The 17191-nt window shown below is 50.6% G+C and overlaps 1 protein-coding gene across 1 annotated transcript in view; it reads left to right on the top strand.

The window, feature by feature from the left end:
- Positions 1 to 218: 218 nt before the first annotated feature.
- Positions 219 to 17191, top strand: part of anne (polyamine-transporting ATPase anne boleyn) — a 112826-nt gene continuing 95853 nt past the window's right edge. Inside the window, exon 1 of the mRNA XM_084598268.1 lies at positions 219 to 1016. Within this exon, the coding sequence (XP_084454394.1) occupies positions 899 to 1016 (118 nt within the window). The 5' untranslated portion in view covers positions 219 to 898. The remainder of the gene's footprint in view (positions 1017 to 17191) is intronic.

Here is a 17191-nt window from a genome sequence, read left to right as displayed (position 1 = left end):
GGCCATCGAAGAAGCGAATACAGTTGGTTAACACGGCTTTTGCCATTGCACATCTTAATACCATCGCGCCCACTACTATTTTTCATCACCACCTAGGTTGCTTGTAGACATCACCAGTAAGAAAATGGAAGGAGAAACCAAAACCGAAACTGAAACTTGTTGCGACGTTGTGATGCGCCACCTATGTACGCTCGAACGCAGCGTCTCCTCGCAACAACGGAGCAAACAAGCTCGCCCTCGCACTGGTGGTTGGTGTCTGCTTCAGCGGTAAGCACCGATAGCGAACCGTGCGGGCAGTCCGGCTGCCGGCCGTTTGCTGATATCGAGTCCCAATCGGCGCTTCGACCGAGGCTTGCGTCCCTTGTTCCAGTGACTGCTTCCCGATATCCATCCAACCCGAAAAAGTTGTCCAGACGTCGCCGCCGCGCTCGCCGCTAAGCCTAGCAGCCTGTCGTGAGCGTATTCCGACCCACGCTTCCTGAGCCGTACTGTCGGCGCAGTCCGCGCGCGCGCGGCCACCGAGCACTCGCTCGGATCGTGTTGCACGTTGGTTGCACGGACACCGGGACTCGTCATGGAGCGCATGGACCAGCCTGAATCATCCTGACACGAGCACTGCAAGTTTAGGTCATCTGCAAAACTACGATGTTGCCCAGATGAGACTGGCCGTTTGACTGGGACAGGGTGTCCGCGGTTTACCGGTGAGTTAGCGAGTGCGCAGGAAACAGCTGGCCGTGTAATAGCACGTTTGCACGCCGGCGACTGACTGTCAAGCTGGTGAGTGTGTACGCTCCGTTGAGAGTGATTTGCCCGAGGAGCTCTCGGCTGGGACGATCCTTCCTGCGGAGCACGTGTGTGCCTAGAACCGCGCTTGCGAGACACCTCAGCGCCTTCGAGCATGACCCAACGGGAACATCGATTTTTCTGCGGCCGCCGGCGGCGGCAGAGTTCGGGCATTCAGCTTGGACCTTGCAGCGGAACGCCGACCCCCGAAGGCGAAGGCCTGCTTGCTCACGGTAAGCTATTCAATTTTTATTTGTGTCCAATTTGAGTTTAACTGCGCTTTCGGCTGCTCGATGCCGTCTCCGCCAGCGGTCACATGCAACGCATGAACCTGTTTTCCGCGAAACTAGCCTGCCGTGACGCCGTCTGTTTCTTTTGAGGAAACGCTAAAACGTTTTCTTCCAGTGTGCGCATTAGATGTCAAGTTGGGGCTATATTAGCGCTAGTTTTTCCCGGCTGCTTTGTTTATGCGCCCGTGACTTTCCTGTTGCTGTGCAACTCGCCTCGTACTGTCTCATATATGTCGCGGATATGGCTACTATACTTGCATGGGTGAACCAGCTCCAAGACTGCCGGCAGACCCTCTGTCGCTGGCACGGTCTTAGTACCCGCTCTTTTCTCGGCAGCCGCGCAGTTTTGGCTCTTGGTGTCAAATGTCGTGTTACTGAATTCTGTCGTGTCGTCTTCGCTCGTCTTGTGGCGCGTCGAACAGGGAAAATCCTCGCGCGCCGGATTCGAAAGATCGAGTTCAGCCCGAAGGTTTCGGTCCAGTCAGCTCTGCAGGTTTTTCTACCGGAGGTCTTGTTTCAAGAACGGTCTGAACCAAATGCTCCGTCGGTCGGGCTGTAGTGCAGCGCGGTTTCCTGTTACAACTTGACTCATCATACGCGTCCAAAAAAGAAACAGCTGGACTCGCAGTTGATAGAAGCGGTTTTGGCCAGCTCAGGCCGTGGCTGCTAAATCATTGATAGTCGCAGAAAACCAAGTTGAAGCGTGAAGCCCATTTCGGCAAGCGATCGAATATCCCTAGGAAGTGTTTTGAAAAGTTTTGCCTCGCTTTCTACAGACATCGTGATTGTTGGCTGAGCTTCAAGACGCGTTGTTTCTTCGGGCTTGCGCAATGGAACTATTGTCTCTACAGACGTTGTTTTGAGTTATAGTGCATGCTTTTGCGTAACCCAGCTGTCTTAGCGCACAGGCAGGTTTAGGTTTGTTTGTGCGTTCTTTTTTTCTTTTTTCCCTCGTCTTCTGCGCCAACGCTGGATTTGCGCAGATGCGTCGTCCTTTTGGGGGTTTTCCCGCCTCTGCATCGCCCAACACACGAGATTGCTTCGGAGCCTTGTTGGGGAAATGTTGCGCAATCGCGGCTCCCGCCCGTCCGCTTCGACGAAAGGCTGCGTCGCGATGCCTCCCTTCGTTGCCAAGGGCGGGAGATTTGAATTGCTCTCTTTTGAGCTAGTAAAGCATGTTTTTTTACGCTGTTCATGTGAGGGCGCCTTACTTTTTGGAGGCTGGGGCGGAATACTTGAGGACGAAATGTTCCCGTCAAAATTCGGATTGCGACAGATGATTGCTGGACATGAAAGTCGCGGTCCATAGATCGGTAATTCTTTTTTTTTTTTTTATTGGTTGTTCGTTTTGAATTATAGGGTGCATTTTGAACCTAGAGCTTGGACACCTAACTATATTACGCGACCTTATAATTGCAAGTTGTGTGTGAGACAAAATGAAAGAAGGGGGTTGTCTGATTTGTCGGTCATCTGATTTTGATTACATTCGCCAATTCAATTATGTCGTGCAGTCAATAAATGCAAGAAGGCAAAGCAGCAGTCCTTTTTCTCGACTATATTTGGTTGGCTCGTGAAAAATGTAGTGCAATTACGGTTTCTCGGAAAGCGTGTAGAAGAAACCCAGAGATAGAGAGAAAATAACTTGTATCTGCATTAACGAAGGATAGTTTTCTGGCAATGCGGCCGCCACACGAGACACGTGTTTTTCCAGCGCGGTGCCGCCGACAGACGAAACCTCTACGTCGAGTCTCAGCGCCTGGCCGTTTCCGGTTTCTCAGATGTAGTCCAGACCAGATACCCGGCGGAGGCAAAGAGGGAGTTGCGCGCGCGGTCCTTTTGATTCGGCGATAAGCTCGTTATACGTATACTGTGACGACGACGCTGTTAGCGCGCCCTGATAGAACGCTCCTCAGACGACGTCACACTCGTCGCGTCCGGTGGTGGCGCTTGTATGGGGAGAACAAGGTTGACGCCTGTGTAGTGATAAAAAACTAACGAATACGTGCGACCGGGAGAAAAATATTAGGACTGGACTGTAGCATTGAACACAGGGCCGCTTCAACTGCCGGGAAAGCTGCTGGGATTCTTTCTATCGGGCTGTGAGACGACGCGCGGTTGAACCTCTAGGAACAGTGCTTTCACCGTGATCTCTGTTTTGAAACGAAGTTTATTCACGGTGCACGGTTTTCGAAACAGAAAAAGAAACAAGAGAACGTACTAGGAAAGAGAATGTAGGGAAACTGAGTTGGGATTTCTTCGTCAAGGATTTCTGCACCATTAGGAATTAAGAACAGGTTTGGCCTGGCGGGCGTCGCGCTTCTGCTTCGAGCAGGTTCTCCCATTATTTCGACCGTTCGTGGGGAGCTTATGTGTACGCTGGTCGCGCCTTATGTTCAGAAGTACATGCAGAATGTTTTTTTTTTTTCATTTTTTTTTTTTTAGGTTTGCGAATTGCTTTTGTTTTATGAACGAACAGCGTATGAAACGAACCACACATGTGCGTTGGGCCAGATTTACGCAATCGAAACCATGAAAAACGACGCCACTCCTAAGAGGAGGCAGAACGGGCTGGAAAAGGTAGAAGGTTCCAGACACTGCCATAGTGAATGGGCAAAATTTTATTGGTTGTTCCATAGTGGGCACATAATTGAATAACCATCGCAGGCGTCCGTGTATACTGATGGGCAAAACGTCCCTCAGATGTCGCCTTAGCAGGTTAATATATGCAGGTTACGACTAAAAAACAAAAAATTGGGGGAAGTGGTAATATTGAGCTGTGCCTGAATTACTCCGTTGGCCAATCGCAACGGCAAACGAAATCAGCCTTTAGCTTGACTGTTTTAAACAAGCAAGAGTCATCTAAATTCTTGAGCTATTAATTCCGTCAGGTGGTTAGCTTGTTGAGGCACCATAAAAAGCTTCCAAAACGGACTATTTCTTTTGTTGTTGTTGCGAGGAGAATGCCGCGTGGCGAACGTTGTAGGTCTTGGTTGTATACGGCCGTGACAGCTGCGAAGCGATTGCCCGCGACGTCATGACAGCAATTCAAAGTACTGAACTATTAGGCTGGTTATTAGTGCAGCATCATATTCTGACATCGAGCGCCTGTGTTCGTCATGTTTTCTGCTGTTCTATCCTTTGCGGTAAATGAATATGATGGCGTGGTAGAAAAAAAAATTGTGGGGACCTGTAATGTTATGACGCGGTAGCGCTCCCGCTTGACCCTCCCTTTGCGGGTTCTTGTTTGCGTGCGTGCGCTTTTTTTACTCGCTTATTTGCACCTCTGTATTGCCTCATACCTCTATATTGTTGCATACGGTCATGACAAGCTACCGCATTGTGCGAAATGCCATCTGACCTAGCTCCTGCCAGCTCGGCCAATTCAGGTGGGCTTGTGACGTCACGTAACCGCCGTCACAAGCCGCTCTCTTAGAGGCATTGTCATATTGCTTGCTATAGTTTTTGGTGCACCTGGCGAAAGCCCGGCTGAAGAGATGGTCCAGGGAAGTCTGTCCATCGGGCGCGCAGTGACCTGAAAACGCATGCTTAATTTAAATCAAGGGCAGTTGCGAGCAGGCGCAGAGAGGTGGCGCCTGCGCTTCCTCCACGTACTCGCGCGCGAGGTACACGCGAGAGCCGAGCGAGCCACAAGGCGGCGCCGACTAACAGCTTACTGGAATTCGTGGACGTGTTTGCATTTCCAAGCCATATTTGGCGTCTGTACGATCGAGATCTCTCTCTGCTCAAGCCTGAGACGGGCGCGTAGCGGAATGGAGACGGGACAAGACAAGGGCTTGTGACCATCGACTTCGAGCTAATCTCTTTCCTTTAGCTATGCACAGCAGTGAGTACTCGGTCGAGACAAACACGGCTTGTCGGTGCGCGTATCTGTCGTGAGTCATTGCTGTCCCCTCTCGACAAGTTTCTAGATGCGTCAGCCGCATACAACGCTCCCCCTTATCTGCTACCCGCATTCCTCTGCCCTGGCGTAGACCAGTTGCGATGACTTCTACAAAAGGAGACAGTTACCGGGTCCCTCAGTTTTTCGCACCCGATCTCCGTAGCACGTTTCTTAACCTTCCTTGACGTTCTCTCTTGTGTTTAACATCCTCGCACGCCATTCAGTTACGGTTCCCGTGCGAAACCGTCCTCCGAAGTGTGAAATTTGGGCTGAGCTGCTTTTCTCCTCAGCTCAGCTTAAGCTGGACAACGCAGAGAGCTATGGGACGGAAAATTGTAGGTGTAACGTTCAGAGATTAGGAAGCGTGCGGAGTAGATCAGAGAATTAGCTCGAGTTAATGACATTCTGCTTGAAATCAAAAAGAGAAATAGTCTTGTGCAGGACATGTAGTGCGAAGAGAGGGTAACCGATACTCGCTTAAAGGGTAACAAATTAGATTCCAAGGGAGGGAAAGCGTAGCAGGGGGCGGCATAAAATTTGGCGGGAGGATGAGGTCGTGAAGTTTGCAGGGGTTAAGTGGATACAGCTAACAAAGGAACGGGTTGATTGGAGGAATATGGGAGAGGCCTTTGTCCTGCAGTGGGTCCTGCAGTCCGGCTGATGATGGCGACTTTCCTCTTCACGTGTTTTATGGTCGTTACTTGGAGAGGTTCATTGCGAAGATCACGGACGCGAACTTTCTTACTGTCTTTAAATCTTCGATGAAGGCTCCATAGTTATGACGTCAGCATATCTGGTAATTTTAGTCAAACAAGTAGCGTGGCTACGGCGGTACTAGAGGGGATCTCGTCCGCGTGGTGTCTTATAACGGTGAAATTACGAAATAAACTTTTTTTGCGTAGTCGTTGTCACCCGAAACGAAGAAGTCAAGCTATCACAATGTGCCAAAGCCAGCCTCCCGCTTTTGTGCAAGAGTTCACCTGCATGTCCCGGGGGTATCCATCTGTTTCAAAAGCTCACAGTCCATTATAGTAAACTTTTGCAGCAGGTGATACCTCCTGCTGTTGCTGCTGCTATACAGCAGAAACAAAGTGTGGACAAGCGTGTGTTCCTGTCCGCAAGTCCACTTTCTTGCGGTGGTCACATTAGATCTAGACCTTCAGTTCAGCACTACCGCGTGAGAGTCGGTACGCATGCGCAGATAACCCCGAGGCCGACAGATGGCGTCACGTTCCTGTAAAATTCCGGCGGACTCCACACGCAGGGACCAATCAGCGCGTGCTGTGCTGACGGCGCGCGGTAGCGGTAGACGGCCGCTGTAAGCGGCAGCGGTAAACTAAAAGTCTCTATTAGAGACTTTTAATTTAGCGCTACCGTGCCAGCGTCAGTACGCATGCGCAGACCACCTGGAGGGCGACAGATGGCGCCACATTCCTGTCCAACTCCGGCGGACTCCGCCACGGCCGGTCTCGAGGGAGAGCGCGAGAAGCACGCTCTCCCTCGAGACCGGCCGTGACTCCGCACGCAAGGAATCAGCACGTGCTGTGCTGACCGGGCGCGGTAGCGGTAGACGTAAAAGTCTCTATTTACAGCAGCCGAACGGGTCGTCGTTTGTAGATCGGCATGGAAAGAGCACAGTTCATCGGAGGCACCATGTACGTCGCACCTACCTTTGCATGGCCGGATGTGCGGCTGCGGCACGTACGAACACTGCGTACGCTTCCGGTGTTGTGTATAAATACGGTGTGTGTACAGTCGGGCATCGGTGTGAGCTATTATTAGGTTTCATCCCTTTTTATATATATGCCATTGAAGCAATTTTATTTACTTTACCGTCAGAGTACCGAGTACATTGCAGAGAGAAAGGGCAATTCTCAACAATAGAAAAGAAGAACACAAAGCATAATGTCAAGAATTCAAAACAGTATAGGTAAAATGATTATGGTTAGCAATTATTTTGCAGCAGAAGGACTTGATGAACAATAATATGAAGGGGTGCACCGAAACAGCATAATAAATCAGTTAATGACAGCGACCCCAGCTCCTTTGACTTTTGAATGCCACAAAAGAAAAGAAATTTGTCGTTGCATCGTAAGCACATGCATGCGCTTGCCGCGAAAATCGATAAGAAAATGACAACGACGGGCTAAAAAAAAAAAAAAAAAAGAAAAGAAAATGCAGACAGCACACGACGGGATCACGACTGTGCCATGCAGCAAGGATTGCAACAAAAAACAATAGATCTGTGTCCGGTGGGCGGTAACCTGGTGCGTGGTTTCTAGCCGTAGCTTTGAAGCTGTTTGACCCCTCCCCCCCCCCCCCCCACCCCTTTGTGCGCGCGTGTGTGCAGACGCTTGAGGCCTAAACTGGGGCTATCTAGTTAAGCATGTTAATTAATTTTGTGACCTTTTCATTTATTTGCTGATCGCTGCGTGACAGCCTCCCTTGCGCGTATACATTCACAGTGTCCCCTTTTAAAGCGCGCTGTTCGATAAGCAGCCCTTGAACTCTTTGGCCTCTCAAGTCGGTGTCCTCACCCGCTCTTTAACGATAGGTTGAAAGTCTGCGCTGTCGCTACGCATACTACACATCGAAATTAAACAAGGTCGACCGAAGTGGTGCAGCGGCAGAGTAGCGCATCCAAAGCTTTGCGCGGTCCAGTAAGTCACTCTCGTCGGTGTTTTGCACGTATTCAGCACTTGCAGAGCACGTTTTGGTTGTAAGTGGGCATTAGTTTTTCCTAATGCAGAAATGCGTCATAACTCTTGCGAGCCGCGTTTTGTCGGTAGCGGTTTTTCCTTCGCACTGCATAGTTTACTCGGATCGAAGTTCACCTCGACAACAACAGATGCCTTAATGGTTGGCATGGGAAGGAGGGGAAGATAAAAAGAGGAGGGAGATGTAGTAAGAGAATTCACAAGGTTTATAGAAAGCCTATGCTCCGTTTCACACATGAGGTGCAACTCAGCGAAAGCTATGCAAGTAGTCCGCAAGAAAAAAAAAAAAAAGCCGTATCACTACGCGCTCGTTTTGTGGCCAAGTGGTTCCTGCGGAAACGGGCTCTATTCCGAGCATACACGTTTGCAATAACTTGCTTCGCGTGCCTAAACATCTTCGCAGTGCAGATCTTATAGAAAAACTCCGCTTCGAAGAGGCAGTCGAGATCGCTGCGTTGCGCTGCTTGGAGGGCACCGCTGGCAGAGTTGCGGGGCAGCAAAAATGCGACGCGAACGAAAACGACAAACAAAACAGCCAAACTCATCGAAATCTATCTTTTCTCCTTTAAAAAGGTGCTTTTCGTGGAGTTGATGACAAATGTAAGATTTATTAAGCTTGCAGACAAAGCAACTGTTATTTCCTCTCGTCAAGAGCAGGCACTATTTTTCATCACGGATGCCGGGAGCGCAAACAAGGGCTCTAGCTTTGGCAGTGTTGCACTTGATGTATGAAACGGAGTATAAAGGCGAAGAAGGAGAACACGAGTAAAAGCGGGGTAATCACTCATCACCACACCCTCGCAACGTGTAGGTCTCCGTCTTTCCAGACGAGGCCGACGAGTACACATCTCACTATTGCCCGTTCCTTTGTCGAATGTCTCTGACCTTCCCCTGCTGACCCCAGTCGTCGTAAACGCTGTACTGATCTGAAATATTTTCCTTTCCGCCTCATTGTCATTAATTAATTACCAATACCGCTCTCCTCGCACGTACCGGGCCTGGCTAGCCTCGGACTGGCTTTAGTGACCCCGATGACTCCTGTCCTGCATGACCTCCGAGCCTGCGCTGCGTCGAAGTTATTCCTTTTTCTATCTCTCTATCTGTCGCCGTTCGCAAGCGCGACAGGTGGGGACGCATTTCCACGGCAGTAGCGCCCAGCTTTTAGCGACTGAATCCGCGTTTTTTTTTCTCTTGATATTTTCTTTTGCGCCGTCCTTAACGCACATTGACTTTCACGGAGCAGTTGAACAGCTGTGTCGTGTCACAGTCAAGCGGCCCCCCATTTGTGACCGACGTTCCGCGCGATGGTTCTTTATTTAGTTCTTTCCTTATTTCCTAGCTGTCGGCATTGCGCCCAGCTCGACGACGACCCGTATGGGTGACATCCATTCCAAGCAAACTGCTCCATTTCACCGCCACGCAGTTATCGGAGGCAACTTTTCTTTGCCCGAGAAAATGCACGGGCGCGCGGGCAGGTTTCTCTGATTAAGCGCGAGCGTTGACGATATGTCACTTCGCCGCGCCATATGCATGAGTGCGCCTACGGTTCGAGGTCGTTGTGTTCCCCGTCGCGCTGTGCGCCAGTCTACTAACGAAAACATGTTTGTTTGACTCGCTTCATTTCAGTGAAGGATTTACGCGACAACCGGAACCCTAGTTATAATCTTTCTTTCTTTTTTTTTTTTTTTTTTTTTTTTTTTTTTTTTTAGTTGTGGTAATAAAGCTGAAGGAAAGAGCAAGAAAAGATAAATCCTCTGTTTTTCTTTTCATGGCCACTGTTTTCTTTCTTCCTTTTTGTGTATGCGTGGGAGGGGGTCCTTTACTGGCTCGTTGAGAGTGAATTGCGGACCAAGCAATGGGTAATCTCGACACCAGGTTTGAGCGTACCGGAGCGCAGATGCTAAACATGGTTTTTCAAATGTTCTTAACTTCTCCAAGCAGCATGGAACATTTCCTTCGCCTTTCTATTATTCACAGCCTCTTTATTTAGCAGCGGTCTTCACATTAGGGATGTGCTGTCGTCCAGAGTACTGAATCTGAGTACCCGATCTCGAACCCGGCTGCGAAGGCCGCGTTTAGTTCGAAAACACGCAAAAAAAGACGCCCGTGAACTCTGCGATTTGTTCGATGCACGGGGAAGACCCTCGATTGGTTTGGTTTGTGGGGTTTAACGTCCAAAAGCGACTCAGGCTATGAGAGACGCCGTAGTGGAGGACTCCTGAAATTTCGACCACCTGGGGTTCTTCAACGTGCACTGACATCGCACAGCACACAAGCCTTACTTTTCGCCTCCATCGAAAAGCGGTCGCCGAGGCCGGGATGAAGACCCTCGAGTGGTCGATATTATTCTGGAGCCTTCCGCTGGGGCACCTCTTCCTCCTCTATTTCATCTTTCACTCCAAACGTTCCCTCACCTCATAGTTGAGTTGTCCGCCCGTATATGAGACAGTTACTGCGCTTTTCATTTCCTCAAAACTGCACTGTCGTCTATAGATTCCCCTTCCTCTCTGTCTACTCCCATTTATCCCCATCCATGACCATGAGCCTTCCCATTCAATAAAGAACATTCAATCAATCAATCCCTTCCCTTACGACCGGTTGAGGTGTCCACATAAAACTAGTGAGACAGTTACCGCGCCTTTCCCTTCCTATAAATCAATCAGTTTTAAATCAATCATGGGGTGTCCTTTTCTCTCTCTCTCTCTCTCTCTCTCTCTCTCTCTCTCTCTCTCTCTCTCTCTCTCTCTCTCTCTCTCTCTCTCTCTCTCTCTTTTTTTTTTTTTCTCTGGCAATACAAACGGAGAAAGGGGCTGTAAAAGCAGAACAGTCGAGGTCTTGATCATGGGGAAAAAAAAAGGGTAGACGAACCTGCGTTACAGTGCATGCTCATGACGTTAGCGTCGAGAATCTTCCCTGAAGCATTTTGCTCGCTGGAACAACAACGTCTGCGACTGTCTCCCCGGAAACCCATGGCATTAAAAACGTCCCGCTTCCTGCCTCATATAGCAAAGTGCCCCCACATCGATGGCGCGCACTTGTGCAAACAGGTGTTCTCTTATCCGCGAGAATCTCCGGCAAACACCGACCGTCACGTGGTCCCCGGCGGGAGAACGGAGCTGGGATTGTGTTGCGCAATCTCTCCTTTGACGTGTCACGCGCGCTTTGTCGTCCTTTATCAAGAGGCATTCCTCTTAACCCGCGCGTATACTTTACGTAAGCATATTACCGTTGGCAGACAGTGCCTCATGCTTTGCCAAGCTGACATGGGACTGGCATCCACGGGCGAAAACAATCAAGACCTCTTGACGAAACATTGGTATGAACGTTAGTCTGAACATAGGTTCGGCAGAGGCTTCCAACCACCTTCTTCGTGGGCTAGTTTGCGCATGTCAATACTGTAGTCTGAGAAACGGTGCCTGTCGTTAAATGTCGGTACCTGCCGAGGCGAATTTCGTGGTGCTCTTTATTTACGTAACTTCAGCTTTAGGCTGGCCAGTAATCTTTGCGTTCTCTCCGTCTTCTACTTTTTTTTTTGTTTTCTATTAAGTGTTTTTTCAGGACGTAAGCGGAGACAGTTAATAAATGAAACAGGCTGTCCGAATGAGTGAAGTTAAGCGAAAGGGCGACGGCCCTTTGTGCAGTCAACGTGAGATAACGCGCAATGCATTTATGAAGAAAAAAGAAAAAAAAAACTAGTAGAAGTGCGGTACTATTAAAGCAATAGCTATCCGTTAACTTCCAGCTGGCGTTATAGTCTCGGAATTGTCGTATCAACCCTAAAAAACGACGCGATAGAGATGTCGCTTGCTCGAGAGGAAATGCAAGGTGGGTCTATAAACGCTTCTACGTTTCGGTATTAACACCATCGAAATTCAACTTCGGTTAAGTGCGCTGGTGGCGAATCTTCCCTAGCTAAGATTCATCCTGCGGTTCGCATTTACCTCAGCGCTGGTTGTACGCACCACACAACGCATACTGATACCTGAACGCCGCAATTTTGACACCTGCTTGGGCCTCCGTCCAGCCGCGACGACGCTCGAATTCTGATGGATCGCGGCACGCGTGCTGCCCTGCATGTCATTACGGAAAACCTGCAGCGGCGTAGTCTGTATTGCCTGCTTTGAAGGGTGCGGCGCAACCTTGACACCGCCCGGATTAGCAATTTTCCTCTTCTTGCTGCCCCGGGTGAAATGGGCTCCCCTGTGAACGGTGGTGCTGGCTTTGCCACTGCACTCGGATGCTTGCGGGGAAGCCACATTTGCGGAGCGTGTCCGCGTCTTGTCATGTAGTCGCGGAGGTGGTGACGGTGGCGCGTTTGATGCTCGCATCGGCGACGGCCTTCACTGCGGTTGGCGTTGACGTCGTACTGGGACGCCCGCACACATGTTTGAAACCGCATGTACTTCACGCCGATTTCCGGAGGTTTCAACTTCAGAGTGTCAGCTGTTTTGTCTTCTCACCGTTAACACCTGTCAACCACGTAGGACGACATTAATGCGCTAGTATTAGACGCCTTATCGAGAGAGAGAGAGAAAAGAAGCGGCATGCGGCCTTGTTTGTCGTGAAATTCGCTGATTGGTCGACATGTGTGACGCTATGAGAGCACGTGACATGGCCGAGTTGACAGGTGCGCTGGTCACATCAAGAGGCCGAATGCGGTGGCGGGCTCGGCGTCAGTTGGTAGTTGCACTTAGTTGGTGCGCATACGCGTCTAGACAGCTCCGCCTGTCAGGATGCCATGGGGCCAAAATCAATGCCGCTTGTTTCTACCGTAGTGGAACATTCCCGCCTACCATCCATCCACCCCTGACTTCATCCTCCGCAAGATGTCCACCCTCTGAGAAGCCCGTGCAGCAGCGTAACGAAGAGGGTGACATCTAACTTTTAATGAAAGACGCATTTCCAGCCGCCCACTAAAATAAACACCCTCCGGCCACCTCTTAGGCCTACCCTACCATAATTAGAAGGCTGCCCGCTGCCACCCTAGACCCATGTTCTCGCTCAAGAAGTTACGTCGCGTATATGAGGCCTCAGTTTATGGTGAAAGGCTTTAGTCAGAGTAGAAGGATTAAAGTAATCGCCTCCTTTATGAGAACATGCGGGTGGCGGCGTTTCTCCTAAAGATATCGTTCGCCGCGAATGTTTGACAGAACTGCTTTTACCGGGTAGGCTTAAAGGACCACACATGGTCTCGGTATTTGCGGGCTCTGTGAAGTAAGCCGTGAAGGCATTTTACGCCCTGTTTCCGCCTTTCTTGCAGATTGTACGTCGTACCACGGACGCTCTCCCTCTAGTGCCTTCGTGTCGCGCTTTATACGACACGGGGCGACGATGGGACAAGTCGCTTATCCACTCGGAACGTGGCTTTCTCTGCGGCTCTAAATCGCCTTCACCCTCTCTCTCCCTCTCTCCTTTCTTCTTCTCCAGCCAGGTGAGGCAGTGGCTGCGATGTTATATAGCCCCGGTGGCCTATATCGGCGCTTATCTCACAGGGCTCTCCCCGCCTGCGCACGGTCGAAATCGTCGTCAGCGTGGCATCAGCCGGTCGTGCGTGCCTAACGAGCGATGGGTTGGCCAGCTTACTCGTATAAGGCAGTCATCTCCCCCGACCAGCTTGCTCGTTGAGATTCACTTCTTCATTGTCTCTTCACTGTTCTCTCTTTCACTGCCGCCATCCCCGTTTTATCGCGACGATACTCGGGAATATCCCCTCTGAGTGGGAAGAGTTGCGGCGCCTTTTCCTCTTCCTGGTAACGTCGTTCTCCACCTCGCCGTATGCGAGCCGTAGCGACACTCAGCGTGACGAGAAGCGGACGGCATGAGTGACGCGATGTGCTCTCTTGACGCTGGTGGTCGTTGCAGGAGCCTCTCTTTGGGGCCGGGCAACGTACGCTGCCGGTGCTATAAAGGTGTTCGCATTGCGAGGCGCTTACTGGCATGAGAGGCACATACGGCAGCACGACACTCTGCGGCTAGGCACGATGCCCTAACGTATCCTTCGACTTGCGGGATGGAAGTCCCTCTTCCAAAGGAGGTGATGGCTTTATCGCAAAGGGTTTATGGGACGAGGAAGTCGTCGGAACAGTGGAGTACCTGACCGGATCCGCGGGCATTTATATGTGGCCGCGAGGCGAAACGCCAAATGAGTGCTGTGCGAGACGCTTCGCCGGATCGGCGTTGGCGCTTGTAGCCAGTCGGCTCGGTCTCTTAGACGTTCGCTGTTTCGTATGGTTGCTCGCTAATTTTCACAGCCTCTGTCCTTTGAAAGAGCCGCTCTGGTTTAAAGGGGATGCCGAGTACAAACTCAGTGTGGCCCTTGTCTTTAAGTTACCTTGGTCTAATCACCAGGGGACCACGGAGCTTTTCCGACCTGGAAACGACGAAGCACGGCTGGTCCCATTACCGGCCGCCATTCACTTCGAAACAGTAATTACGCAGTCCTCCTCGATGTAGACGTCGCGAGCTGGAATCGATTGGTGGGGATGTATTTAAGTGACAGTCTCTCGGCCATAACTGGATCTTTTGCTGGAGGACAAATGATGTCATCACAGCTAGAAGAGAGGTCATGTAATTGATAATTACTTGGAAGGTATTGGACACAGTTCTCCTCGGCCTGCCATTTAAGGCCGTCGTCTATACTTGCCGTGCAGCAAAGAACATTTTGAAAGTGCGTTGCTCGTGGCGCATACTTTATTTTCCCCGCTTGGAGAGTTGATATATCCCCCCCCCCCCCCCCCCCCCCCGGCTTTCTCTTCGACAGGTCGAATAGAGAAAACGCGTGCAATTAAATTAGATGCGTCCTTTGGATGGACACTGTGGCAGCCACTCGGTAATTGGACGCGCTTGCAGTTGTGATAGGAGGGGGTTGGTCTGCATATTGGGGTCAGCGATTTAGCCCCTCGCTCGCCTCGAAGGCACGTGTGTACGCTCGCCTTTATTATGACCCTTATCTTTACACAACCAGCTCTCTTGCTGAGGACACCTGGGTCTGCCATCCGGATCATAATCGGCTTGCTAACTGCGTATACGGCGCCGCATTTCTTCGCTTAGTTTTCTTCAATCCATGTCATAATATATCCGGCAGGATATCTGTCCATATTGATTTTATGTATTTAGCTTTTTCACCTCACGTGAACTCCCACGTGCGTGCGTTCCTGGGCCGTTAACGTGCTGTCTCAGTTTACACCGGCGTTTGCACTGGTGCGTGAATCAGATTGACAGCTTACATTAGAAGGAGAAACAACATAATGGAAGGGAGGTTGCACAATAATACTTGCTGGGGGCTAGTTGGTTCATGTTCGTTTGAAAAGATGTAGCTCCAAAACGGACGGCACTCGGAAAGAGACAGGACATGTGCCTGTTCTGTCTGCCCCTGTCCTGTCTGTCCCTTCCTGAGTACCGTCCGTTTTGGCACTACATCTTCTCAAAGGGCAGGGAGGTTAACTAGGCTATGCCCGGTAGGTTACCCTACATGTGTCGGGGAAAGCAAAGGGAGGAAAGGGGAAGAAATTGAGTGTATATTTAAATGAGAGCCTACGTAAGAAATTTTAATTAATGTGTGGTTCACATCACACATCATTAGCACGAATTGTAGCTCAAGCAACTGCTTCTGTTTAAAGGCCGCGATGTCGCCGGCGGTTTATCGACCAGGCCACTTGTTGCCCTGTCGCATCGATTCTGACGGATCCGAGCAAAAAGGTCCGACAAGAAGAAAACTACGTTGCTACCTCGCTCGCTCATTCAGACACCGGTCACGTTGCGGCGTGACGCCAAGCGTCAGCCCTCGTTGCTAGGTTGCCGCGCTATTGCAACCCTCCTTCTCTTCTCCGTTTACTCTCTGACGTGGCCGTTCGTCTTGGCTGCGCCATTCATTGATCGATTATTCCTCTCTCCGGGCGACCTTGCGTCCTGTCGCCGGTACACATGCACGGGATATCGAACTAACGTCACGACACTGCCAACCTCGTACTTCGCCGTAGCACTATTTGATGTCGCAACACGTTATTTACCAGAGCGGCGTTTTCAGTGTTTACCAACCGACGACTCTGGAGCCGCGTCGCATTCGGTAGTTGTAGTTAACGTGCCTATAAGCTGCATCTTAGGCAATGAAGGAAGAGCAGTAGTCTCTACCAGCCGGGACCCTTTGATGCGCGATGAAATTACACGACACTCGGCCGCTCTGTCGTGTCACCTCCACTGAATTGAACGACTAGCCGCGTTGATTGAGTTGCTGTGGTGTTCAGCCTTTGGTCACGGTGTGGAGGGAGCAAATCCCGTGCACAGAGGTGTCCGTCCGTTCCCGTTCGGTACTTGATGTCAGTACGCTTCGCAAAATCCCCAAGTGGTCGAAATTCGTGTTCCATAGCGCGACAAGAGAGACAGGACAAGACACTTGTCCCTCCTTTTTTGCTGCGCTATGGGACATCAAGTATACCCTCATAATTATCGCCGTTCCATAGTGCAACAAAAGCGGAGGGAAAAGGCACAGGCGCCTGTGTCTCGTCCCACCTTTTTTATTTTTTTTTTTTTTGCGCTATGTCCCACTAACCCGAACCTTCACCCTTTGAGTTATAGTAGAAATTGATCTGTACCCGACCCCCCCCCCCCCCCCCCACACACACACACACACACCCTCAGCCGCTTTCTCTCCCTCCTTTATGACTCTATCTTTATCACGTCGCCTTTAAGCTATTCGGTTGATAGTTACTGCGCATTTCCTTTCCAGTGGCACTGTCCATCGAAATGTGGTCTCGCAGCTCGAACCCGCGACTTCGTTCTCATTACTGTACGAATCTCATCATGAGCCAAAGCATCGGATCACGAGAGATTTTGGGACAATCGCGACCTTGTGCGGCAGTCTGGTGGCTCGGATCATTTTCAGTTCCGCGGGTTCCACGAACACTATCTGCCTTCCGCAGTTGTATGTATCGGTCCTTGAGCCCGTTAGAGAAAAGCACGACAAAGCTCGTATAGACCGTTCGCCACATGTGACCTACTGACACCATATCACCGCACGCAGGCCTGGAAAGCCTTGCTTTCATCTGCGATGAGACAGGCGCCACAAACGATCGCAGCGATATGTGCGGTTAGAGCCGAGACTTTCGGCGTTGTCAGCGTTGTATCGAGCCGTCCTGTTTAATGGGGTAAATTTGTGCCCTCGGCGCGAACAGGGCAACGTGACGATACCATCACGTGCTCTGGACAGTCGTGGGAAGCGCAGTTATTGCAGCGCTCGACTACGCATTGTTTAAACATGATGCCGAACTGTGCAGATAGCTAGTTTGCGTTGTCGAGGGCAGTCCGGATCATCGTGGCGGAATCATCAACGCGTGACAACGTGGTGCCTCGCAAAAGATCTAGTCAAGCCTGTAGTGAACATACAAAAGATAAGCTTCTTCCCCTCGTGGCTGACCGAAGCTGTACGCCGACTGCGGCATAGAAAGAGCGATCATGATTCAGAACGCAAATACTAAGCTTTGGTGGCCGCGTCGTTTCCACGA

Source organism: Amblyomma maculatum, chromosome 3, assembly GCF_055883805.1.
Source record: "Amblyomma maculatum isolate TAMU_Amacu chromosome 3, ASM5588380v1, whole genome shotgun sequence".
NCBI lineage: Eukaryota > Metazoa > Arthropoda > Arachnida > Ixodida > Ixodidae > Amblyomma > Amblyomma maculatum.
The sequence above is the reverse complement of the archived record's forward strand: the minus strand, read 5'-3'. Positions and strand labels throughout refer to the sequence as shown.